Here is a 26706-nt window from a genome sequence, read left to right on the forward strand (position 1 = left end):
GGCTCACATTTTTTGAGTGATCCAAACCATTCATTTCTTAGGCTATGATGTAGATAGCGTGTGTGTGTCTAGAAAATCTTTTCCCTAGGATGGTCGTAATCCTCCTATTCATGGAGAACAATGTAGAAACCATATAAATTAAAGTGTACGCCAGTTGGCCCCGCAGGAAACATAAGGATAATTCCGTCATTTCAATAGAAAACAACCGAAACGAGACTTAATCAAGAAACGAGGCCGGGCAAATAAATAAATAAAATGAATTGTAAGGGGAGATGATAAATTCGCACCCCTGTAGAATTATTCACACCCTCGTAACGTGACTTTAACGCTTTTTGACGTCAAATCACGTTCGAGTGGTGGAAATAATCCTACAGTGGGTGCGAATTTATCATCTCTCAATGTAAGGACGGACAGATCTTTGAGAGCGAGACAGTGAGACACCGAGTTGAGGCGGCCCGCATGAATGTTTGAATAAAGAAACAAAATAAAAATGAAACGAATACATAAAGGCTACTTATATTGGCGCTACAATGTATGTTTTGATAAAGGAACGAACTCATTTTGTCATCTCTTTTTAATTGGCTGCCGAGAGTTTGGGAATCGTGTAATATCTTCGACAGCTGCTTAAGAACTGTAATATCTTCGACAGCTGGTTAAACAATATCAGACAAAGTGAGTTATTCCCATTATCAAAACATTGTAGTGCCAACATCAGTACCTAAATCAAAGCGCCATATTTTTCCCCTATTCGAGAGGTTTTGGATCAGAAGGAGAAAATCCAGGGCTTAAACTGTGAAAATGCTGTAATATTTTGATGGCGATGAGTTCTATAACTATTTCCAACGAGAACCGTGACCAAACCCTAGATTCTCATCCCCTCTAATGGAATTTCTCCTTCGATCTGTAAGTCCTTCTCTCTTATTTTTCTTTTCGATTTCATTCAAATACTTACCTACTCTTTTTTTTCTTTTTTTTTTCATTTAGGGTTTTTCTCGTTCGAATTCGGTGCGCAAAACTAGGGTTTTTCGTCCTCATTTCTTTGTTTTTTTCTGAAGTTTGTAGGTTTCTAGCGTCTGTTTATGCTGCCGATCTCGCAATCAATGGGTTGGATTTGCCGTGTTCCTGGTCTTATTTTTCGTTGTTTTGAAAATGGGGCGGATTCATTAGGGTTTTTGTAATGAAATAGGGCTTTCTACATTAGGGTTTTATTAACTACGGTTGTGTATAGAATGTGGTCGTTTTTCCTTTTAGTTTCTCTCTTGACAGATTTTCTGCAGTTTCATGAACTAGAGAATGTGGATTTAAGTAATTTGAGACTGGAATTGCATTTTTCTTTCTATATTAGGGTTTTATTAACTGTCTCCTTGTAGAAAATGTGGCCCATTTTTGCTTTTAGTTTCTGTATTGACAGATTTTCTGCGGTTTCATGTACTGGAGAATGTGGATTTAAGTAATTTGAGACTGGAATTGCATTTTTCTTTCTATATTAGGGTTTTATTAACTGTGTCCTTGTAGAAAATGTCGCCCATTTTTGCTTTTAGTTTCTGTATTGACAGATTTTATGCAGTTTCATGTACTGGAGAATGTGGATTTAAGTAATTTGAGACTATAATTACAATTTTTTTTTGGTTCAAATATGTGTTGGCATTTTAATATCAGGCGTTGTTAGCTCTTCTTTCTGCATTAGGGTTTTATTAACTATGGTAGAAAATGTTGCCCATTTTTCTTTAAGTTTCTGTTTTGACAGATTTTCCGCTGTTTCATAAACTGGAGAATGCGGATTTAAGTAATTTGTAGAAAATATATGCTATTTTCTTCTTAGTTTTTGTTTTGACAGATTTTCTGCAGTTTCATGAACTGGAGAATGTGGATTTAAGTAATTTGAGATTGAGAATGTGGATTTAAGTAATTTGTGACTGGAATTGCATTTTTAAAAAAAAATGTGTTGGTGTTTTATTATCAGGCGTTGTTAGCTCTTATTTCTAGATACTGCTGGGTAGTTATCAGCGGTTGAGAAATGGCGGACTCAGTCGATGCCATATTGGATTTCCTGAGGCAGAATCGATTTATGCGAGCCGAGGCTGCTTTGCGTGGGGAGCTTGGTAACCGGTCGGATTTAAATGGATCCATTCAGAAACCAATTTTAGATGAGAAGGATTCGAGTAGTACTCAGGAAGAAGAAAAAGTCGGCGGAACAGTTATAAAACATCAGGGTGTTGGCAATCAAAGCTGTGAGAGTTCTAGAGAGCTTATTGTTAAAGAAGTTGAGTGCAGAACCGTGGCAAATGGGTCTGAGAGCAAATCGACATCTGGGTCTGTTGCAGAAAGAAATAAACTCAATGAATTTGCCGGGGCAAGTGAAAAAAGTTTCGTGTTCTATAATGGTTCTGAGAACACTATGACAGATCTGTACCCTTGGAACTTTGATTCCAGTGATGGTCCTGTCAATCCTTTTTCCAAGGATGCTGGCACAATTACTGGTAATTTTTCTGAGCTTCAATTATGTGGGCAGCCGAAGTCCCACCCTGTTCAGGTTTCAGAGAGAAGGAATTCAATTGGGATGGTGAATCCTGGAAAAAGCTATGGCACCGAGCCGGATATGTCTGGCGAAGAGAGAATTTCATGGCGCGGAAGTACGGGCAAAGCCAAGGTTGAAGTGAAGCACGATAGGAATCAGATAATGGAGCGTAAGGAACTCGATCAAGCAGGCAAACCTAACAATGTTTACTCTAAAAATCCCTTATCAGATAATCCGTGGTCAATAAACGAGCGACCCTCTCAGTCTTCATCTGAACCGTGGAAAGATTGCTCCATTAAGACTGCTATCCCATTCCCTACTGGGGATGCATCATGCAGTTATGGTAGTATTCTTGGTGACAGGAGAAATGAAGGAAAATGGAAGTTGGATAGCAACAATACCAGGTCTACAGCCACAGGGCAGCTTGATGAGGTGGGGGTGAGCAAATCTTCATTATCTGGGAAGCCTCACGGAAGTTCAGAACAAAAGTTTGGGATCTTAGATTTGCCACTGATCACTGATAATCATAAGGAAGAGCTACCGTGGCTGCCTCCTGTTAAACTAAAGTCGGAAGACAAGTCAGTAAACATTTATTGGGAGGAAAAGGTTGATCGCCATGGATCTGGAACAAAGATCATGAGTGCCGATAACACCTTCTTGATCGGATCATTTCTTGATGTTCCAATTGGACAAGAACTCAGCCCTTCAGGTTTGTCCACAATAAGTTTTCCACGTATGATATATGGTAGTTTTTTTTTTTTTCTTTTTTGGAATGGTAGTTGACATATGGTAGTTGTTCTGCATTTCATGCATGCCTTAAGTTTTTCTTTTCGTGGAATTACTTTAGGAACAATAGAAAATGACCAATTATTTGATTGCTTTGCATGAGACCATTCGTAAATTTTCTCCACTTTTCTTTTATCCCCATTACTTTCGTACTTTCTAGTCTTAGGAGGTTTGTCTTAGAAGATGGACAAGTTCCATTTATATGTGTGTTTTTGTTTCTCCATGACCCTATGGACGCTCCAAAATACCAGTAATGTCTCCTATCGACTTGGTATGTACCACAGATATTTGGCCTTTATTTCAGATACTTTAAAAACAGATCATCATCTTGCCTTTTTAACTTATTACTCAGAGGAAAGTGTTCCTAAGCTATAGCTTAGATAAGCTTATCTAAGCTATAGCTCAAACACACATGTGGCCCGACATTTTTGGGGGATCCAAAGCATTCATTTGGAAGGCCCTTACATGGATAGGGTGGGTACCAAAAATCAGCCCTATAGGATCATCCTAACCCTGCCATCTGTTGAGGGAAAAAATGGGCAGAAACATGGACACACAGTGTCTGTCCATTTTCCACTCCACCTTTGATTGGGTTAGGATGATCCTATAGGGCTGATTTTTGGTACACACCCTATCCATGGAAGGGCCTTGAAAATGAATGCTTTGGATCCCCCAAAAAATGTGGGGCCACATGTGTTTTTGAGCTATAGCTTAGATAAGCTTACATAATCTATAGCTTAGGAACATTTTCTTGTAATTACTAATATGCATTTTGATTTTATGTTGTTATTCTACTGTACCTCTTATAGAAAAGAAGTTTGAGTGTATGATCCTAGATCCACTTATATTAATGGATATGAAAAATAAGGGCAGGAATCAAGCATAGGACAAACAATGACAATGGCTAAAGCCTTAATTTTTGCTTTTTATCTATACAACATGGTACATGAAAAAAGAAAGAGAATCCTTTCTTCTTAATAAGCCCCAATTGGGGTCCCATTTTCTAAACCTTGCTTGTAGTCCCAAAGGGTTTACTAGGGAGTCACGGGACGTCGTCATCATCATCTTTTTGGTGCTTTTGCTTTTAACAAAAAAAGAAGAAGAAGGAATTTCTGTCTGGACAGAAAATCTACACAAGAAAAAAAGGTGAAACTATGTGGGAGCTCACTGTGAATTCTTGAGGTCTCCCGAGGATTCACGAACATCACCGGAGAGAGAAAACCTACTTATTTTGTCTGATAGGTCATTCTAGATCCCTTGGTTTTCCGGGGATTCACAGTCATAATTGGAGAAACCCCCTAGAAAGCTTGGTGAATTTGAGTAGCCTACTGATCTGTAAATCTAAATTCTATGTCCAGTTTGATTAGGCTATTTCTGATAGCTCTAGTTCTATTAGTGGAAGAGAAGATAAAAGAAAATATGGAAAGAATAATGGAGAAAACACTTGTCTTAGAGAGCCAAACTCAGGAGGTCGCAGGTTGGTCATCCGATTTGGCAAGAAGAAATGGAAGATAAAGAGGGTTTGGCCATAGGAGAGTCCAAAGCTAAACCCAGGAAGATTAAACCCAGTATGAGAAAATCCCAAGTATGATCTGTAAGCTACATAAGTAGCTAGTTTTTCAGCTGTAAAATTTGCCTTGATTTCCAATAAAAATGCAAAAGAAGCATTGCCATCCAAATCTGCCACATGAAACATGGGGGTGGGGCCATTGGGGGTGTGATCCTAACCATTCATTTGGAAGGCCCCATCATGGATGGGGGGCCTACCAAAAATCAGCTCCATTGGATCACCAATGGGTGTCCATTTGTGGGGCCAAAAATGGACAGATTTGTGGACACCCTAAGGTGATCCAATGGAGCTGATTTTTGGTGGACCCCCTACCCATGAAAGGGCCCATCAAATGAATGCTTTGGATCCCACCCAAAATGTGGCCCCACCCTGTTTCTGTGCTCGAGTGCAGATAAGCTTATTTGCGCTCGAGCGCAGAAACCATTTCCTCTATATATCTATATACTATATAGGAGAAGAGAAAAGAAGAGATTTTTTTGAATTTTTTAAAAAGTCTATGAGAATTACACATCACTTTTTTTGACTTTTTTTAACAAATGTACCCATTCAACTCACATATTTTCAATCCTACCCCCTCCTTTATGCTTTTTAACAAAGGCACCCATTAAAGCCACATAATTTCAATCTTACCCCCCTCCTTTATGGTTTTTTAATAAAAAATCTATAGGGTGATCTTAACCATCCGATTTAAGAGGAATTATGGAAACCTCTATAGATTGGAGGGCTAGGATCAGCCTATGGAAATGATTTTTGGGGCACAACCTATTTATGTTGTGTTCCATCACATGGACGGTTTGGATCAACCTATGACGTGGACCGTACAGTTCTTTGTCGGCCCGTGGGTTTTTTACTAGTGTGTGTGTGTGTGTGTGTGTGTGTGTGTATATACATATTATGCCTTAAGTATGATTGATATTTAGATCACATTCAGATTTAGTGATTCTAGTATGTATACAATAGCATCTTTCTGTTGACTGGAAAATGAGAAATATGAGAATTTATGTATAAAGTTGAAGCTCTAGTTTTTCTTTCTTGGAACCATCAGTTACCCTACATGGAACCCTGATGTAATTTCTTGTGTTTTTTGAACTTTTTATTAAATGTTATGATCTGCATGCAATAGTCCTGAGGTATTCCCCATTATAACCACTTCTAGCATCGTATGCACATTAGGTTATTTCTTTTACTGTTAATTGCCCTTTAATCATTGCAATATGAACTTCTGATCCCAGAAATGTTGGAAACAGGTGAAAAAAAAACGGTTGGGAATAGTTGGCTATCTATAAGCCAGGGAATTGCGGAGGATGCTTCTGATTTAGTTTCTGGTTTTGCAACTGTTGGTGATGGATTGAGTGAATCCGTCGACTATCCAAATGAGTATTGGGATTCTGATGAATATGATGATGACGACGATGTTGGATACATGAGACAGCCTATTGAAGATGAGGCCTGGTTTCTCGCTCATGAAATTGATTATCCAAGTGACAATGAAAAGGGTACGGGCCGTGGGAGTATCCCAGACCAGCCGGAAAGAGGTCCCACAAAAGATGAGGATGATGACCAATCTTTTGCTGAGGAGGATTCTTACTTCTCTGGCGAGCAATATTTTCATTCAAAAAATATTGAACAAGTTGCTGCTTCGGAGGACCCTTTAGCGCTTTCGGTGCCCACAATGTATGGAAGAACAAATGAAAATGATTTGATAGCTCAATATGATGGGCAACTGATGGATGAAGAAGAACTAAATTTGATGCGGGCAGAACCTGTTTGGAAGGGCTTTGTTACTCAGACTAATGAACTCATCATGTTAAGTAATGGGAGAATTTTAAATGAGTGTGAACGGCCTCGCCCAGATGACCTTTGCATTGAGGATGATCAACATGGTTCTGTTAGGTCTATTGGTGTGGGAATCAACAGTGATGCGGCTGATATAGGTAGTGAAGTACGAGAAAGTTTGGTTGGAGGAAGTAGTGAAGGGGACTTAGAGTATTTTCAACATGACACACACAAGAGTTTCATTGAAAGGTTAAATGGAGATAAAAGAGGGACAGCTAAACGTGATACAAATGCGTACATTATGGGACCTGAGAAGGGTACACTTGGAGTTGGTTATAGCGATGGCGGGTTTTCTTTCCCACCATCTTTGAGAGATGGGGATGGGGTGGAGGGTGACTCTTGTAAAACTTTGTGGTCAAGCAAGAGCAATGTGGTGAACATTGAGGAAGTAGATGATTATGGGAATGCTTTGATAGGGACTGTTGAGATGCCTTCGACATGGAGGCGGAGAAGCAATGATTCTTCACCTGCGAAGAGCTCTAGGGATGAAAATATTGCTAATGTGGCAAGATCAACAAATTTAACTACGACCCTCTCAAACTATGGTTATGTTGAAAGGGAGCATGTCGAGAAAGGTCTAGATGAAAAAGCAAGTATTGCGAGAGAAGATGATGAAGGGACAACACTAGAAGACGAAGAAGCAGCTGCGGTGCAAGAGCAAGTGAGACAGATAAGGGCTCAGGAAGACGAATTTGAAACCTTTAATCTCAGGATTGTGCATAGGAAAAACAGGCATGCTTTACTATATGTTCAATTTCTTTGAACCATCTAGAGACTGCTTTAGTATATTATATGTCCTTATTTCTGTTTCTGTTTATTTCCACTGTTTTTTCTGCTAAAATCTTTTTCCTTGCTAGAGGCTATGTCACAAATATCTCTGACATTTTCAAATAATAATGATTTTATCACAACATTTTGATAAAACGACAAAATCCAGAAATAATCCTAGAATTTAAAAAGGAAAATGATATCAGCACACCCACATTTTCATATTTTCACAAACCATCTTGTCATTTAGTATTTAAAGAGCTGTGAAAAGGTTATTACCTTTACCAAAAAGCTCTCACAGGCCAATTAAAGAAGAAAAAACAGCTGGGTTGTGCAAATATCAAACTATGGTTGTCCTGATAACATTTCCCTTTAAAAAATAATAAAATATAGCATTATTTTCATTTCCCATGATAACATTGCGTTAATATCACGATATTTTTACGATTTTTTTTTTCTTAATTTAAAATATAACATTTCCCTTAAAAAAATATAGCAATATTTTCATTTCCCATGATAACATTGCGATAATATCACGATATTTTTACGATGTATTTTTTTTTTAAAAATAATTCTTAATTTAAATATTTTTAAATAATTTTATTTTTATCGGTTTTTTCCGATGTAAATCTGAATAAAATAAAATAAATTTAATACGTCCCGAGATTTTCCATTGTCGAGAAATTTCTGAGAACGATATTTGTGACTTAGGCTGGAGGCTGCTGAGGGCGAGCCTTGGCGCAACGGTAAGGTTGCTCCATTGTGACGTGGTGGTCACAGGTTCGATTCACGGAAACAGCCTCTCTGCAAAGCAGGGGCAAGGCTGCGTACATCTAGCCCTCCCCAGACCCCGCAATGGCGGGAGCCTCATGCATTGGGCCGCCCTTTTAGGCTGGGGGTTGCTCCTTCCATTGTTCTTTGTGTGTACAGGGAGAGGAATTTCTGGTTTTCATTTCCCCTGTAGTGTTTATCCAATTGTTTTCTTTCCAGACATTTTTATGTCTGATCATTTCTTTTTCTTTTTTTTCAGAACTGGCTTCGAAGAGGATAAAAACTTCCATGTCGTTCTAAATTCAGTGATTGCTGGTCGTTATCATGTTACTGAGTTTCTAGGATCCGCTGCATTCAGTAAAGCTATTCAAGCTCACGACTTGCACACAGGCATGGATGTTTGCGTGAAAATTATAAAGAACAATAAGGACTTTTTTGATCAGAGCCTTGACGAAATAAAGCTTCTCAAGTTTGTTAACAAGAATGATCCAGCTGACAAGTACCATATTCTACGCCTCTATGATTACTTCTATTATCGTGTAAGTGAAGTTCAATTACCTTGATGTTTCAATGTCACTCTCTTGTTTATGGTTTATGTTAATGTATAACTTGTTTGATAAATGTTTGTTCCATTAACTTCGAAACAAGGTTAGTAAAGCAAATAATATCTGGGTCTTTGATGCTCCTTTAAAACTCTCCCTCCCAAATCATTTACCTCCACCCTTTGAAAACTGTTAAGAGACTCAGATTTATTTTTTTCTTCTCAATCCTACAAAAGCTCGAGAATGCATGAGGCTCCGTGACCTAGGATTGGAGCCCAGTTATGACGTAGATGAAACCCACATCAATGTAGGACAACTTGATGCATATGGTTTTAAGTCATAGGGGTAATAGCTATTTTCTGTAAGTTTCACTTAAGTCACATAAGTGAATTAGAATAAGAGATGCTTCACTCCTCTCTCACACAATTCACATCACTATTCATGGGTTTCTCGGGAGGTTTAAGTTAGGGTATTTTTGTCAAAGTGGAGTTTATGATTTGGAGCTTTCTTAGTTCTTCTCTCTCTCTCTCTCTCTCTCTCTCTCTCTCTCTCTCTCTCTCTCTCTCTCTCTCTCTCTCTCTCTCTGTGTGTGTGTGTGTCACACACACGCACGCACGCGCATGCGCACATAATCTAGTTTAGTTTTTTGGGTATTTTTGTTTATTTGGAATAAGAAAGAAAACAGCTAGGACCATTCAAAAAAGAAAAAGAAAAAGAAAAAAGCTAGGGTTTTGTGTAAGGTTTTGCTGCCTATTCTTGTTTGTAGGGTTTTCTCGGATAGGAAGACTCCATTTTCAAAGATTTATACAGTAATTTTCAGCAGATTTTTCATGCGGTTTGATCAACAATTGTAGTCAACCAATATTAAATCCATTTGTGCAGAAGATTTTTATCCTATTGATTTATTATCCACTGAAAGGTTAGTTCCAGTGATTTTCTGCAGTACTTTACCTTTTATTTTATTCCAGATTTGATGTATATTGTCGACAATGTGTAATCAAGAGTTACACATCGACTCTTGGATTTTATTTCTATTATTAGCTGTATCATAATTTGGTTTCAGAGCGCCAATCGTAGGTTTGTTCATTATAATTTGGTATCAGAGCGGCAAACGTATTTTTGTTCTACATAAGGTCTCTAGCTTGGATGGAGCATAAGAGACTTCCATTATGGATGTGTTGGAGTTTTGGGCATGCTATCATCAGATATTGCTGCCGCTTTCAAGGTTTTAACGTTCGCTTTGTCCCCGTTCCTTTCCAGATGTCTAGTCAAATTTTCAACGCCTGTTTAGGAATCTATTGAAAGTGATTTAACGTGATCCCAGCTTTGTTCATGGGGATCTCTAGTGCAATCTGAAGGAATATTTTAGACTTTTTTATGTAATCTAAGACTTATTTTTATCCTTGTGTTGAAATTATACGCAGCAAGACTTTAGCTCTATTGGAGCTGATGGTATATAATAACCAAATTACAGCCATACTACCAGACCAGCCAAAATATGTTGTAAATTGTTGGAAAAGGAGTATTGGAGGCTGGGATAGTGTGGACTAGCCAATGGTTGTTTGTAAAAGATAAATAACGCCTTTCTCCAACAGCTTAAGCTGTTGGAGAAGTTGGTAAGTTAACATGGTATCAGAGCCAAAGGTCTCGAGTTCAAACCTCCCGGATAGAAAAACTCCACATGTGATGGTCGGCCCAAAGTGGGACCACATGTGCCACATGTTTGCCAAGTGGGCCACACGTGCGGTGGAGTGTTAAAGTATAAAAGATAAATAACGCCATTCTCCCAACAGCTTAAGCTTTTGGAGAAGTTGGTAAGTTAACAAAATCATAACCAAGAAATAACTTTAGCTATTAAAAGTGTATTTCCTTGTCATTAATAGATTTGATTATACTTCTGTAGTCAATCTTAAAAGTACGAGTAATTTGGTTTGACTATGATAGATGCACAAGCACCATGAAAACTTCACTGTTTAAGCTGAATTCTTTCTGGCTGCTTTTCTACCTTCAAAGATCTTTGAAGGATCTCTCTTTAATACAGTTGGATGGAAATGTTTTAAGAATTTGGCGCCTCTTTGTTATTTACATTACATGGTGGCACACTAAAAAAACTTCTCTTTAGATGTTGGAATTTTTATTATCACATCTGTAGCCTGCAGGCCAATGTTTTAAAATTTCTGGCTTCAGTGATACTCCAATAAGCTGCATCTCTTGGCATGGTGCTCTCTAAAAGTGAACTTGTTTATGGAAAGTACATTTCTTTGTTTCTTCGTTGTATTTCCTTGTTATGCTCCAATATTCCACCTGCGTTGTTCTTTGCATTACTTTATATATATATATATATATATATATATATATATATATATATATATATATATATATATATATATATATATACATATGAGGAAACTGTTGATGCGCTTAAGCTCACCAAACTTTTGGTGAGCTTAAGCGCCCCAATCACATGGGGGCCCACTTTGTTAGGTGATCCAAAGCATTCATTTTAAAGTCCCTTACATGGATAGGGGGTGTACCAAAAATCAGCTCCATAGGATCATCCTAACCCCTCCATTTGTGGAGGACAAAAATGGACATACTATCATAAGGCCTTTAAAATGAATGCTTTGGATCACCTAACAAAGTGGGCCCCCCACCCATGTGATTGGGGAGCTTAAGCGCACCATAGGTTTGGTGCGCTTAAGCTCACCAACAGTTCTCTCTCTCTCTCTCTCTCTCTCTATATATATATATATATATATATATATATATATATATATATATATATATAAGTGAACTTGTTTATGGAAAGTACATTTCTTTGTTTCTTCGTTGTATTTCCTTGTTATGCTCCAATATTCCACCTGCGTTATATATATATATATATATATATATATATATATATATGAGAAAATGGTTCCTACACATATGTGTAGATAAGTTATCTACACACTAGTTTAAAATACAGTGGGGGCCACATTATTTGGGTGATCCAAACCATTCATTTTTAAGGCCCTCACATAGATAGGGTGTCCACAAAAAATCAGATCCATAGGATCATCCTAACCATTCGAACTTTGGAGGCAAAAAATGAATTAATTTGTAAGGTTTAAAGACATCCATTTTACCTCCACAAATCGTAGCGTTGGGATGATCCTATGGATCTGATTTTTTGTAGACACCCTATCTATGTGAGGGCCTTTAAAATAGATGGCTTGGATCACCCAAACAATGTGGGCCCCCACTGTATTTTAAGCTAGTGTGTAGAGAACTCTCTACACATATGTGTAGGAACCATTTTCTCTCTCTCTCTCTCTCTCTATATCTCTCTCTCTCTATATATATATATATATATATATATCTACTACTATATAGCTAGAGAAAAAAGGAATTTCTTTTCTTTTTCTCTGAGATTTACACATCAGCATTACTCTTTTACCATTAACCCCTTTCCTGATATCTAACATCTATCTCTATGAGAAATTATTTGAGGGTAAAATCGTAATCTACATACGAAAAGTACCAACCTAGGGCACCGGTCTATGACAATTACGAAAAAAAAACTACCAAGAAGAGGTAAAGACATATGACAATGACGAAAGAACTATTTTATATTACGCATGCAGGACGCTTGCAAAATATTGACGGATTCCGGGCACCTGAAGAGGAACAACAATTATGGAAACCTCTATCGATTGGAGGGCTAGGATCAGCCTATATCGATTGGAGGGCTAGGATCAACCTGGACGGGCACAACCGATTGATGTTGTGTTCCATCACATGGACGGTTTCGATCAACATATAACCCACTATAGATCGGAGGGTTCGGATCAACCTATGAAAATTATTTTTGGGGCACAACCTACGTAGGCAGTGGCCCATCTAATGGATGGTTTGGATCATCCTATGGTACGGGCCATACCGTACATTTTAATAAAGTGAGGAGTGTGATCATCAAAATACGGTGAGTAGTGCCATTATAAAATATGATAGTGAGGACATTAGCACTATATATAATTTGAAACCATCGTTGTTACTTGGATGTTCCCACGCGGGTCGGGTTCAACCTGAATTTGGGTTGGAAATCGGGAACTATTTTTCCTTATTCACTATATGGGGGTCAAATTACGGAAAGTTTGATATTACGAATGTAGGACACCTGTAAAAATATTGACGAATTCTGAGCACCTTAAGAGGAACAACAATTATCGAAACCTCTATAGATTGGAGGGCTAGGATCAGCCTATGGAAATTATTTTACGGGCACAACCTATTTATGTTGCGTTCCATCACATGGACGATTTAGATCAACCTATGATGTGGTATGTACAATTCTTTGTCGGCCCGTGCATCGCATGGGGTTTTTTGCTAGTATATATATATATATATATATATAGGCTTACTGTTCCTGCGCTCGAGCTTGGATAAGCTTATCTGTGCTCGAGTGCAGAAACAGAGTGGGCCCACATTGTTGGGGTGATCCAAAGCATTCATTTGGAAGGCCCTAGCGTACATAGGGTGTCCACAAAATTCAGCTCCATTGGATCATCCTAACCCTTCCATTTATGGAGGGGAAAAATGGACAGATTTGTGGACAAAAAGTGTCTCCATTTCCCCCTCCACTATTGGATGGGTTAGAATGATCCTATGGATCTGACTTTTAGTACACACCCTATCTATGGAAGGGCCTTCCAAATGGATGTTTTGGATCACCCCATAAATGTGGGCCCACATGATTTATTAGCACTCGAGCTCATAAACCTTTTTCCCATATATATATATGTGAGGAAATGGTTTGTGTGCAGCTGCACAGATAAGCTATCTGTGCATGGCTGCACAAACCATGGGTGGGCCACATTTTTTGGGGCATCCAAAGCATTCATTTGGAAGGCCCTTCCATGGATAGGGTGTGTACCAAAAATCAGCCCTATAGGATCATCCTAACCCTGCCATTTGTGGAGGGAAAAAATAAATGGGTAGAAACAGTTTCTGTCCATATATACCATTTCCTCATATATATATATATATATATATATGAGAAAAGTGTTCTTGTGCTACAGCGCAGGGAGCTCCCCTGCACTTTAGTGGCTTATAAGGCCTCCCATTCGTCACTTTTTGTGGACCCGCTATACAAACCAATGGGAGGCTTTATAAACCACTAAAGTGCAGGGAAGCTCCCTGCGCTGTAGCACAAGACAACTTTTCTCATATATATATATATATATATAGAGGAATATGTTCGTGCGCTTGAGCATTGGAACCAAATGGTGCGCTTGAGTGCACCATTCACATGGGTCCCACAATTTCTGTGAGGATCCAAACCATTCATTTGCAAGGCCCTATCATAGATAGGGTGTGTACCAAAAATCAGCTCCATTGAATCATCCTAACCCCTCCAAAAGTGGAGGGCAAAAATGGGCGGATTTGTGGTTTGTCCATTTTGACCTCCACAAATGGATGGGTTAGGATGATCCTATGGAGCTGATTTTTTGTACACACCCTATCTATGTAAGGCCCTTTCTAGTGAATGCTTTGGATCATCCTAACAATGTGGGCCTCATTGGTTTGAGAGCTCAAGCTCACCATAAGGTTCCAACGCTCAAGCTCACAATCCTTTTCCTCATATATATATATATATATATATATATATATATATATATATATAGGAAATGGTTTCCGCGCTCAGAAACAGGGTGGGGCCACATTTTTTATGGGATCCAAAGCATTCATTTGATAGGCCCTTTCATGGATAGGGTGTCCACCAAAAATCAGCTTAAATGGATCACATTTGAGGGGCCAAAAATGGATAGATTTGTGGACAAACAGTATCTGTGCATTTTTTGCCCCACAAATGGACACACTATGGGGATCCAATGGCGCTAATTTTTGGTAGGCCCCCGCATCCATGATGTGGCCTTCCAAATGAATGGTTTGGATCACCCCCCCAATGGCCCCACCACCCCTGTTTCCAGCAGCACTCGAGCGCAGATAAGCTGATTTGTGCTCGAGCGCAGGAACCCTTCTCTCTCTCTCTCTATGTATATATATATATATATATATATATATATATATATATATATATAGAGAGAGAGAGAGAGAGAGAGAGTGTTAAGTGAAGCTACACATACGTGTAGCTAACTTAGCTACACCGACGGCTTAAAATATAGTGGGCCCACATTGTTTGGGTGATCCAAACCAAGGTTGCCAGAGCGGGAATCGAAAGCGGGAATCGAAGGCTCCCAGGGAAGAATCCTACTCAAGGTTGCCAGAGCGGGAATCGAAAGCGGGAATCGAAACGGGAATTGAAGCCGGAATCGAAGGCTCCCAGGGAAGAATCTTGCTTCCTTGATCCAAACCATTCATTTGATAGGGTGTGCCCAAAAAATCAGCTTCATTGGATGATCCCAACCCTTCAAACTGTGCAAGCAAAAATGGACAGATTTGTGAAGGTTTTTACACGTCCATTTTTGCCTCAACAAATCGTAGGGTTGGGATGATCCTATGGAGCTGATTTTTTGGGCACACCCTATCTATGTGAGGGCCTATCAAATGAATGGTTTGGGCACCGAAACAATGTGGGGCTCACTGTATTTTAAGGCGTCGGTGTAGCTAAGTTAGCTACACGTATGTGTAGCTACACTTTTCTCATATATATATATATATATATATATAGGGGCGAGGTTTCTGAGCTATAGCTCAGATAGCTTATCTGAGCAAGCCACTATAAAAAACCATCTTCCATGTTGTTTGACTCATCCAACCAATTGATTCCATAGAACCTGACATAGATAGGGTGTTCCTAACAAACCATTTCCATAGGATCATCCTAACCATTCGATCTGTAGAAGCACAAAATGGACCCGTTTTCTATAGGTCCATTTTAAACCTACACAAATCAATGCTTACCATGATCCTATGGAGATGATTTCTTAGGGACACCCTATCTATGTTAGGCCCTATAGAATCGATATGTCACATAACCAAAACAACGTAGCTACATACCCTATTTATATGAGCTTGCTCAGATAAGCTATCTGGGGTATTGCTTAGAAACCTTTATATATATATATATATATATATATATATATATATATATATATATATATATATATATATATATATGAGAAAACGGTTTCTACACACAAGTGTAGATAAGTTATCTACACACTCGCTTAAAATACAGTGGAGGGCATATTGTTTGGGTGATCCAAACCATTCATTTGATTGGCCCTCACATAGATAGTGTGTCCACAAAAAATCAGCTCCATAGGATCATCCCAACCCTACGATTTTTGGAGGTAAAATGGACGTGTATAAACCTTCACAGATCTGTCCATTTTTTGCCTCCACGGTTTGAAGGGTTAGGATGATCCTATGAAGCTGATTTTTTGGGCACACCCTATCTATGTGAGGGCCCATCAAATGAATGCTTTGGATCACCCAAACAATGTGGAACCCCTCTGTATTTTAAGCTAGTGTGTAGATAACTTATCTACACTTGTGTGTAGAAACCATTCTCTCTCTCTCTCTCTCTATATATATATATATATATATATATGGGAAAAGTTATTGTGAGCGGCCCCTCATATAAGCTTATATGAGGTGACCGCTAAAAACATGGTGGGCTCACATTTTTGGGGTGATCCGAGCCGGTCATTTGATAGGCCTTGACGTAGATAGGGGGTGCCCAAAAAATCAGCTCCATGGGATCATCCCAACCCTACGAACTGTGGAGGTGAAAGAGGGGGAAATGAGTGGGTATAAATTTGCCCACTTACCTGTGCATCACAGTACGAAGGGTTGGGATGATCCTATGGAGCTGATTTTTTGGGCACCCCTTATCTACGTCAGGGCCTATCAAATGACCGGTTCGGATCACCCAAAAAATGTGGGCCCACCATGTTTTTAGCAGTCACCTCATATAAGCTTATATGAGGGGCCGCTCACAATCACTTTTCCCTATATATATATATATATATATATATATATATATATAGAGAGAGAGAGAGAGAGAGAGAGAGAGAGAGAGAGAGAGAGAGAGGGAAGTGTTGGTGGCGCACAATTTTTTTGGTGCGCTTAAGTTCTTATAACGCCTCCCATTGGTGCGCTTTAGCGGGACCCGAACATTTAAACGAATGGGAGGCGTTATAACAACTTAAGCGCAGCCAAAAAATGGTGCGCTTAAGCTCACCAACAGTTTTCTCACACACACACACACACATATATATATATATGAGGAAACTGTTGAATCACATGGGTCCCACATTTTGGGGAGTGATCCAAACCATTCATTTGCAAGGCCTTATCATAGATAGGGGGTGTACCAAAAATCAGCTCCATAGGATCATCCTAACCCCTCCATTTGTGGAGGACAAAAATGGGGCAGATTTGTGTCTGTCCATTTTTGTCCTCCACAAATGGAGGGGTTAGGATGATCCTATGGAGCTGATTTTTGGTACACCCCCCATCTATGTAAGGGACTTTCAAATGAATGCTTTGGATCATCCTAACAAAGTGGGCCCCCATGTGATTGGGCGCTTAAGCGCACCATAAGTTTGGTGAGCTTGCCCAATCACATGGGGGCCCACTTTGTTAGGATGATCCAAAGCATTCATTTGAAAGGCCCTTACATAGATGGGGTGTGTACCAAAAATCAGCTCCATAGGATCATCCTAGCCCATCCATTTGTGGAGGTCAAAATGGACAGACATTGTTTGTCCACAAATCTGCCATTTTTGTCCTCCACAAATGGAGGGGTTAGGATGATCCTATGGAGCTGATTTTTGGTACACACCCCATCTATGTAAGGGCCTTTCAAATGAATGCTTTGGATCATCCTAACAAAGTGGGCCCCCATGTGATTGGGCGCTTAAGCGCACCATAAGTTTGGTGAGCTTAAGCTCACCAACACTTTCCTCTATATATATATATATATTGCCTCTGTTGCCTGTTGGTTCTTATCCATCATGGCAGGCATTGAGTCGATAGCTGAGTCATTTGTCTTGTGCAGGAGCATCTGTTGATTGTATGTGAACTTCTCAAGGCGAACTTATATGAATTTCACAAATTCAATAGAGAATCTGGAGGAGAGGTTTACTTTACAATGCCAAGGCTGCAGGTTTGTATGCTACTGGATTTTTGTTAAAGTTCAAAATGCTTTGTTTGCATTTTCTCTTTTAACTGCTGGTTTATGACATTGTTGTGTAAGTTTCCTCTTGCAGTCAATTACCATTCAGTGTTTGGAGGCTGTTCAGTTTTTGCATGGTCTTGGTCTTATTCATTGTGATTTGAAGCCTGAGAACATTTTGGTAAAGAGTTACAGTAGGTGCGAAGTAAAAGTAATTGACCTTGGCAGTAGCTGCTTCCAGACAGATCACTTGTGCTCATATGTACAATCTAGGTCTTATCGTGCACCCGAGGTTATTTTGGGCCTTCCTTATGATAAGAAGATAGATATTTGGTCACTTGGCTGTATCTTGGCTGAACTTTGCACCGGAAATGTACGTTGCACCCATTCTTAAATGCACTTCTTGTGTGGGTTATCAAGTGCTTTGGGTGCTGAAATTTTGTGAATTTTTTGTTCCAGCATGTATTAATACCTCATCAGCATTCTTTCTTATATGGTGTTATAGTCTGAAGTTTAGTTGATACTCCCAGATGTATAGATTGGTAGATCTCTTCCTCCATGTTTTGTAACTGACATTATAAATATTAAAAGCCAGTTCATACATGCAGCATGACCGTCTTTCCATCTTAAATTATATGGATGCTTGCAGTAAATCCTAGCGGAGGATTGCATTAGCAGTTATAGAAATGAACACAGCATATGCTAATGTCCCCTTGAATAGGCATTAATGCTAAATCCTAGTGTTAGCTTTAGCACTTATTAAAAGCCAATTAATACATGCAGCATGACTGTCTTTCCATCTGAATAGGCACGAATGCCAATTAAGATGTATTTGAGCTGAAATGAACACAACATCTGCTAATGTCCCCTTGATATAACGAACAATCTTCTTGGTTTATGAACACAGCTCTAGTGCACAACAAACAGAAATCACCTCATGGCATTTCAAATAGGATCGTGACTATAGGACTATGAACAAGGTTTCTTATTGAACTAGGGCTAGGATTTATATTAGAATAAGGCTAGGGCTTCAAATAGAACTACGCTAGGATTTTGAATTGGATTAAGGCTAGGGTTTTGAAGGGATTAGGGTTTGAATAGGTTTGTGGTTAGGTTTAAGGATTCAGTGGTGGATATGACTCTAGGGTTTTGTATTGGACGCAAGATCCATGATGCAACCTCATTGATAGTAGAGAAGGCAGCAAGTCCAAGCTCTCAGATCCGATAGCAGAAGGGAGATCCAAAAGACAGTAGAATAGAGAAAAGAGAGAGGAGAGTTAGTCCAAGGTCTCAGATTCGATAGCGAAAGGGAGAACCAAAAGACAAGAGAATAAAGAATGGATAATTAGGGTTTCAAATTGATGAACATACCTCTTGAATCTTGTTCAAGATCAACCGCACCCTGATATCATGTGAAGCTTTTAATAATCCAACCGTGTGGAAGGGAAGCAACAATGAAGAGAGGAAGACGAGAGAAGGAAGAAAGAATAGGGTGGTGAAAGATTCCATGGAAGTTGAAATCCAACCTATTGGTTCGCTTGCTTTATATTGAATTCTCACGTATTAGTAATTACAAAAGATGCCACTAGACCCATATATGATGTGCCCCAGCCTACTAAGTACTAACTATAGAAAGGCACATCACAGTGACTTTCTTGACACAGAAATCGACATGATGTCTGTTTTTTTAGATTGTTTGGATGCGTGCTCTAGGAGCATGGTTTTAAATTTTGTCCGAAATCTGAAATTTCGGATTTCGGTTGGGTCCGAAACCGAAATTTGGCCAAAATCCAAAATTTCACGAATTACCAAATCTCGTGGGTATTCCCATCCTTTATTCAAGGGTTATTCGAAAATTGGTCAGTGGTCCCATGGAAGAAAAGAGGGAAAGTTCTTTGGTCTTTATCTCTTCTAGCTACAATGTGGGTTCTATGGAAAGATAGGAATGATAGAGTTTTTGAGGGGGTCTCTAAATCGTCACACTTTCTCTTCACCAAAGTCATTGCTTTAACTATTGCTTGGGCTAAATCCCTTACCTTGTTTCGATTTGTTCCGGCGTATTCATTATGGGAGTGGTGGAAGGAGATTTGTTTCAATACAAAGAATAGACCCTCTATTGTTCAACAGTGGCAGAGGCCCCATCTCAAGGGTTGTTGAAGCTCAATTTTGATGGGTCTAGTATGGGAAATCCGGGGCCAGCAGGTATAGGTGGTGTTCTAAGGGATTACAGTGGCGAAGTCATTTGGGCCTTTTCTGGACCTATTGGGGTAACAGATGCGAGTGAAGCGGAAGTTAGAGCTGCTCACCAGGGGATTATTCATCTTCATAGGGATCTCCCGGATACAATAATAGTAGAGGGAGAGTCTCAAGTTCATTAGATGGCTTAGAGGCTCTTTTGTCCTCCCTTGGAGATTTGCTCAATTTTTTGATGAGATCCGTGATAGGCTGAATGGTGTTTCCTTACCATTCATGCATGTAAGAAGATCGGCAAATGAGACAAGTAGGGAGGGAGTGGATAAACAGAGTCTAGAGCTCTCTGATTTCTTTCCTCAAATAAGTGGGGTGCACTTTTTTCTTCTTGTGCCTTGTATTTTTTGTCTCTAATGTTTTTCCTTGGGGTGTACTTATTCAGTCGCCCTCTTATTAATGAAATCTGCCACCGTTTCAAAAAAAAAGAAAAAAAATTAAATTTCAAAATTTCGTTTAAAATATTACTATTCCAAAATTTCGGCCAAAATTTCAGCCGAAATTTGGAAATTAATAAAATAATACTTTTTATTACCGGATTTCGGTTTCGGCCAAGGGCGAAACCGAAACCGAAATTTAAGTCCATGTCTAGGAGTGACAGAAGAATTTGGGCCAAGAACCCAATGGAATCTTTTCTGTTTTTTCTTTCTATCATTGCCTTATGCCAGTGACTGTACCCTCACCAACATTCAAAGTCTGCAAAATTCTTGTTCCTCTCAGAGTTAGTGCCTTTGCATGGACGATATGTTTTAACAAAATTCTCACAGTAGATCCACCTTCGGAGCCTAAAAATGATCTTGGTGGATCATTGCGCCTTATATGATGTGGACTAAAATGGCCTAGGCGTTTGGGCACCACCCGTAGTTTAGTTAGTTGCCATTTCTTTCCATTAGTAAGGGTGTTTTAAGGGTAATAGGGTGGTTAGAGTGAGAGGTTAGTATGGTAATAAGAGAGATGAGGCTTCGGGGATCACCTATCAAGAGGACATGCGGCATCAAATGGGAGCTTGGGACCACTTCTTTATAACTACCAACCTTATATATTTGACACATGACATGGGATCATTTGAAGCAAAGAGGGACCACATCGGGCAGCTTCCATGCTGCCATGTGGCGAGCCACATCAGCCAACAAGCAAGCACGATTGGCAGCAAATGGAAGGATCTAGAAGGTCTCATTTCTTCTATAAGTAGATGAAGGTCTGCCATTTTGAGGAGTTTTTTGAAGATGAATTAAAAGGTGATCGTGTGGAGCTCCTTTTGGGGAGAAGTTAGATTTGTATTTTTTTTCATGGATGTCTAGAGATTCTTCCCAGTAAGAATGCTTCTACTCTTTGTGTAATTCCAGTCTTCTTGTTTCTAGAATATAGATCTGCCTTTTGTCGTTCCATATCCCTGTAGCTTAAACTGATTTCTGCCATTAATGAGTCAAAAGAGTACAAAGATCCTTCATCTCCTCTATTGATGACTGTTCTGATCTGAGAGTTTTCAACTTAGATCACAAGCAGAATTAAACTTCTACTTGTGATTGTCTAGTGGATCAGACATTTTCTATTAGAACAGGATCCTCATCAATTAAATGTGAGCTTCATTGAATCTGATCCTCATCATTATACTTCTAGGATGGTGTGACGGTAGACCATCTTTTCATTTACTACAGGTTCACAAGGGCAATTTGGTCATTTGTGCTTCAGCTTTTTGACATAGCGTGGATTTACCCCGTTAATAATGAACACCTTTTTGAGAGTTGGGCTTTCACCCCTTGGCCTAGAAGAGGACAAGGACTGTGGAGTTCATTCCTCCTAACATCTTTATGGGCCATCTGGAAGGAAAGGAACAAAAAGGTCTTCAAATGAAAAGTCAGGAGCTGCTATAGACTGAGCCAGCCTGTTTTTTCACTAGTTGTCCAATGGACTAGAATCCGCCAAGAATTCAGAAACATTGATAGCGAATCCCTCAGGATCTGTTTGGAAGCCCAAGATCCAGGCTGTCGTCAGGTAAATGTAGGGGTCAGGCAAACCACATCAGCCTTTAGCTGTGTTTGGTTGGCCAAAAAATAAAGAAATCCTTTTGATCTCTGGTGCTGCTGGGTGTATGTCGGCTTAGTTGGCATGTTAAGCGCTTCCTGACTATGCATGTCTGTGTTGGGTTGTGCAACACTCATTCTCTCTGTAAAAGAGCAGCATTGTCATGATAGAGCAGAGTTAGCTTGAACCTTGTGAAACGACCAGTTACTCCAAAAGCTTAAGCTGATGGAGATGGCTTTATTTAATCTTTTATACTTTAAAACTCCCCTCATGTGTGGCCTCTCTTTCTAGGGTTGGCCTACACGTGGCACATGTGGCCCCTCTTTTGGGTTTGGCCATTGCTTGTGGTTTTTTTTTTTGCTAGCAAGGAGGTTTGAACTCGGGACCTTTGGCTCTGATACGGTGTTACCATGTGTTGAGACCCGGCTAGAACTCACCCCTAAAAGCTAGCCGTTAAGGGGAGGGTGCCCAAGTCTTTATAAGCCCATCCACATCCACTCACTTTTACTGATGTGGGACCTTTTGCTTTTGCGTGAACCCCCAACAATCTTCTCCTCCACGCGGAGGCAACGTGGGAACTACGAGATCTTCTCCGAGGGACGGGGTTACCGAGATCTTCTCCTACTCTGATACCATGTGAAACGACCTGTTACTCCAAAAGCTTCGCTGATGGAGATGGCGTTATTTAATCTTTTATGCTGTAACAAACCTCAAGTGTTTCTTTGATAAATGTATGTTTGCTACTACTGTTACAAATAATTCCACCACTAGATGCTTCCTAAATTCTCACTCTTTCTGAATTTTTCCAGAACTGCTATTTCCAGACTGGGATGCACTCCTACATCTGCTTGATGGTTGGAACCATTGGTTAACCTGAGTTAAAATATTTGTAATTTTCATTTCATGTAATATGTTAAGATTTAGATTTTAGACCATGATATAATTCATTGTATTTATCAATATCATACAAATTGATAAACATAGGCATCAATGGTTAAAGTTCGTTCACGCTGGCACAGGTTCTCTTTCAGAATGATTCACCTGCAACATTACTTGCACGCGTGATTGGAATCATAGGCACAATTGGGCAGGGAATGCTTGCCAAGGGACGAGATACATACAAATATTTTTCAAAGAATCATATGCTTTATGAGCGGAATCAGGTACTGATTTTTTTTTTTCATTTCACATTTCTTGTAGAATATTCTGTTACAAGTTATTAAGAATGAAGTGATTAAAATATTTTGTTCTAGCATTTTCGATACTGGTCAAGAAATGTTCTTTCAGCTCATATTTCATAAGTAGTTGCAGCGTACTTAATATTTCAAAATAACCAATCTAATGTGTTAGATTAAAATCAATGACTTTACTGAATGATACAACTATACATGGAATTAGTGTCACCAGCCCTTGTTAAAACACATTCTATGTGTATGTTCATTGGGGTGTGCAATGTGACTGCTAGTGGATGGATTCTGGAGCTTTTGTGATGCAGAATGGGTCCCATTGCCTTCACCCATTATAGTGTGTATATGGTGTGTTTTTTTTATCAGAGTGAGTGATGCTTGCAGTCCTCAAATACCCTGTTCAAAATATAAAAAAAGGAAAAATTTGGTAACACATTATCAGAAATCCCCAGATAACCTTGAATTCTACCAAGCAAGCAACCAGTTCTGTTTTGTGAACTTCTGTTGAACAGAAAAAAACTTTTTCCATGATTTTTTTGAGTGGCAAAAGCATTTTTCCATAAATATCAGCAATGTTTTAATTTAATCAACTCATATTTCATAATGCTGGTTAAGAAATGTTCATTCAGCACATATTTCTCAAGTAGTTGCAGAGTACTTATATTTCGAAATAACCAATCTAATGTGTTCGATTAAAATCATTGGCTTTACTGAATGATACAAGTAATTAGTCTCACCAGCCCTTGTTAAAACTCACTATGTGTATGTTCATTGGGGTGTGCAATGTGACTGCTAGTGGATGGATACTGATCTTATTGTGATGCAGAATGGGTCTCATTGCCTGCTGCACCCATTATAGTGTGTATATCATGTGTGTTTTTTTACCAGAGTGAATGATGCTTGCAGTCTTCAAATGCTTCATTTTTCCACTTCAATGAAAATCTTTTTATGGTGCCAACTTTGGTAACACAGTATCAGAAATCCCCAGATAAACTTGAATTTTACCAAGCAAGCATCCACTTTGTGACTGACTTTTTTTGAACGGAAAAAAGCATTTTCCATGAATATCAGCAATGTTTTGATTTGATCATCTCATATTGGCCCAATGTTTTCTTTCCAGGACACAAACAGGCTGGAATACTTGATTCCGAAAAAGACATCTTTACGACACAGGTTGCCCATGGGGGATCAAGGCTTTATTGATTTTGTTGCCCATCTCCTTGAAATAAACCCTAAAAAGCGCCCAACTGCATCAGAAGCTCTGAAACATCCATGGCTCTCCTATCCATATGAACCCATCTCGTCGTGAAACATGCAGGATATCATCCTTTGAACAATGTCTTACTTCATTTGAGATCAGGAATCAACTATTTTCACATTAATGGTTCTTGCTTCATGACAGAGGCCCCACGCTTGCCACATTTTTACATGGGTCTTCTGATTCTTGGAAAGCCGTTTTGGTTTGTGACAGTCTTTCTGTGCCTACAACCCATGTTGTATCTTAACCTGCTGTACCGTAGAATGTAATTTTTGCATGCACCAAATATTCATAGGGTTCTTATTTTGCTGGGAAGGGAATCTGCCCTCTTGTATATGATGTGATTATTTTTTTAACTCTTTAGTAATGGCTATATGGAAATGTAATGACAACTTGGGTTAGAACACGGTTTTGTTTGTCTCTAATTTCAGAATTTTGGATTGGGAGTGGCCCAATATGAAATTTTGTATCACCTGGTTCTTTTTTCTTTTTTTTGTGGTATTTAACCACAGTTAATCTTCTTGTTTCTTTCCCTGTGTTTGAATATTTTTTCTGGCTGAAACGCTGAGCAACCTTCTGTAGGTTATATAGGAACTGTATTAGACTCCATGGGTTACTTATTGATGGAGATAGAAGAAAAAGCTTTCCCAAGGATTTAGACTAAAGTTGGTCTTCTCCCGAAGTGGGCAGAGTATCTTACCTGGTTCATCGGTTCATGTTTAGGTTTGGGATTTGAAGCTGTGAAACAACCAATTGCTCCAAAAGCTTAAGCTGTTAGAATTAGTGTTTTTTAATCTTTTATACTCACTCCCTCATTAAGTGTGGCCCCCTTTATTGGGTTGGCCCATGTGCCCTTTTTTATTTTTTTGGCTGACCGTACAATTGGATTTTAATATTACAGATTTGTTGGTTTAGATTTGTAGAATTTGGTGATAGGTAATGACAAAGAGAAAAGTACGGAATGGGGGCTGATGTTTAGCGAAAATACGGATTACGGGCACCTTTTAAAACAAGAACAAAAAAAGGGCTAATCTTCAAAATCGGGTTGGAAAAAGACCCTGATACCCTTCTGACATGGATAGAAACGTCATTCAATTTCCTTTTTCATTACTGGTGTGTTTCACGAGGTTCTTTTGGTTCGTCTATTATTTGAACCGACAAAACCTTGGGTTTGTTTCTATCATGACCGTCGGAAATACCTAGAGAAGGATGGATGCCTGACATGTGTTGAAAAACTTTTTGTAACGCTAGCGGCTCTATACATAGTCGGTTTGGTATGGATTTGAAATCTTCTGTGAACCTAGAGTCCTTGGGTTCGTTTAAATCTTGGCCGTCGCCAGTATGAATAGACGGTCGGATCCACGACACGTGGACATCAATATGAAACGGTGGCGTCTTCTCCTCTCTGTACCCATTATTTCTATCGTCATAACAATTCTTTCCGCTGGCGTACCCATCATAAGAGTCCTAGTATGTTGCCCTTCCAGATGGATGAGATTTGAAAACGTCCAATCATTATCTTAAAGATGAGAGCGTGGGGGAGTGAAAATATCATCTTAAAACGTACCAAACGATCTTAAAAGATGAGAACGTGGGGAGTGAAAATATCATCCAAACCGTTCATTTGTTGGGCCACAACATATATAAGATGCACCGCATAAATCATCTCCATTGGATGACCTCAACCCTCAGATCTATATAGGTTTCTATAACGAACAATCCCATTGTAGATAGGACGATTAGGATCATCCAACTTTACCTAACAATAAGAGAGAGATTAGGAACTGGTTTAAGAAAAAAAATTCGAAAATAGGGTGTAAGCGGAAATATAGAGTATGCCGGTTGAAATAATGGGTAGGCCGATAGAAATAATGGTTACAGAGAGGGGAATAATGGGTACGCCGGCAGAAATAATGGGTACACCAACGGAAATAATGGTTGTGGATTATAGAGTACGCTGGTGGAATATCAAGGGGTACGCCGGCGGAAATAATGGGTAGACCAATAGAAATAATGGTTATGGATTATAGAGTACGCAGCAGGAATATAAAAGGGTACGCCGGCGGAAATAGGG

The 26706-nt window shown here is 39.2% G+C and overlaps 1 protein-coding gene across 1 annotated transcript; it reads left to right on the forward strand.

The window, feature by feature from the left end:
• The first annotated feature begins 751 nt into the window (after positions 1 to 751).
• Positions 752 to 25104, forward strand: LOC143863520 (uncharacterized). The gene is made up of 8 exons (XM_077374204.1): positions 752 to 903; positions 1964 to 3227; positions 6122 to 7442; positions 8509 to 8788; positions 17799 to 17906; positions 18010 to 18288; positions 23207 to 23350; positions 24495 to 25104. The coding sequence occupies exons 2-8, from the start codon at positions 2018 to 2020 to the stop codon at positions 24681 to 24683; spliced, it is 3531 nt and encodes a 1176-aa protein (XP_077230319.1). The 5' UTR covers positions 752 to 903; positions 1964 to 2017; the 3' UTR covers positions 24684 to 25104.
• The last annotated feature ends 1602 nt before the right edge of the window (positions 25105 to 26706 follow it).

Source organism: Tasmannia lanceolata, unplaced genomic scaffold (assembly GCF_043159265.1).
Source record: "Tasmannia lanceolata isolate RefF3 unplaced genomic scaffold, GAP_Taslan_0.1 ptg000044l, whole genome shotgun sequence".
Taxonomy (NCBI): Eukaryota; Viridiplantae; Streptophyta; class Magnoliopsida; order Canellales; family Winteraceae; genus Tasmannia; species Tasmannia lanceolata.

Coding starts and splice junctions, on each gene's coding strand:
- LOC143863520 (XM_077374204.1), top strand. CDS start 2,018: ATGGCGGACTCAGTCGATGCCATATTGGATTTCCTGAGGCAGAATCGA. Junction 3,228..6,121: donor ACAAGAACTCAGCCCTTCAG/GTTTGTCCACAA, acceptor TGTTGGAAACAG/GTGAAAAAAAAACGGTTGGG. Junction 17,907..18,009: donor TTACAATGCCAAGGCTGCAG/GTTTGTATGCTA, acceptor TTCCTCTTGCAG/TCAATTACCATTCAGTGTTT.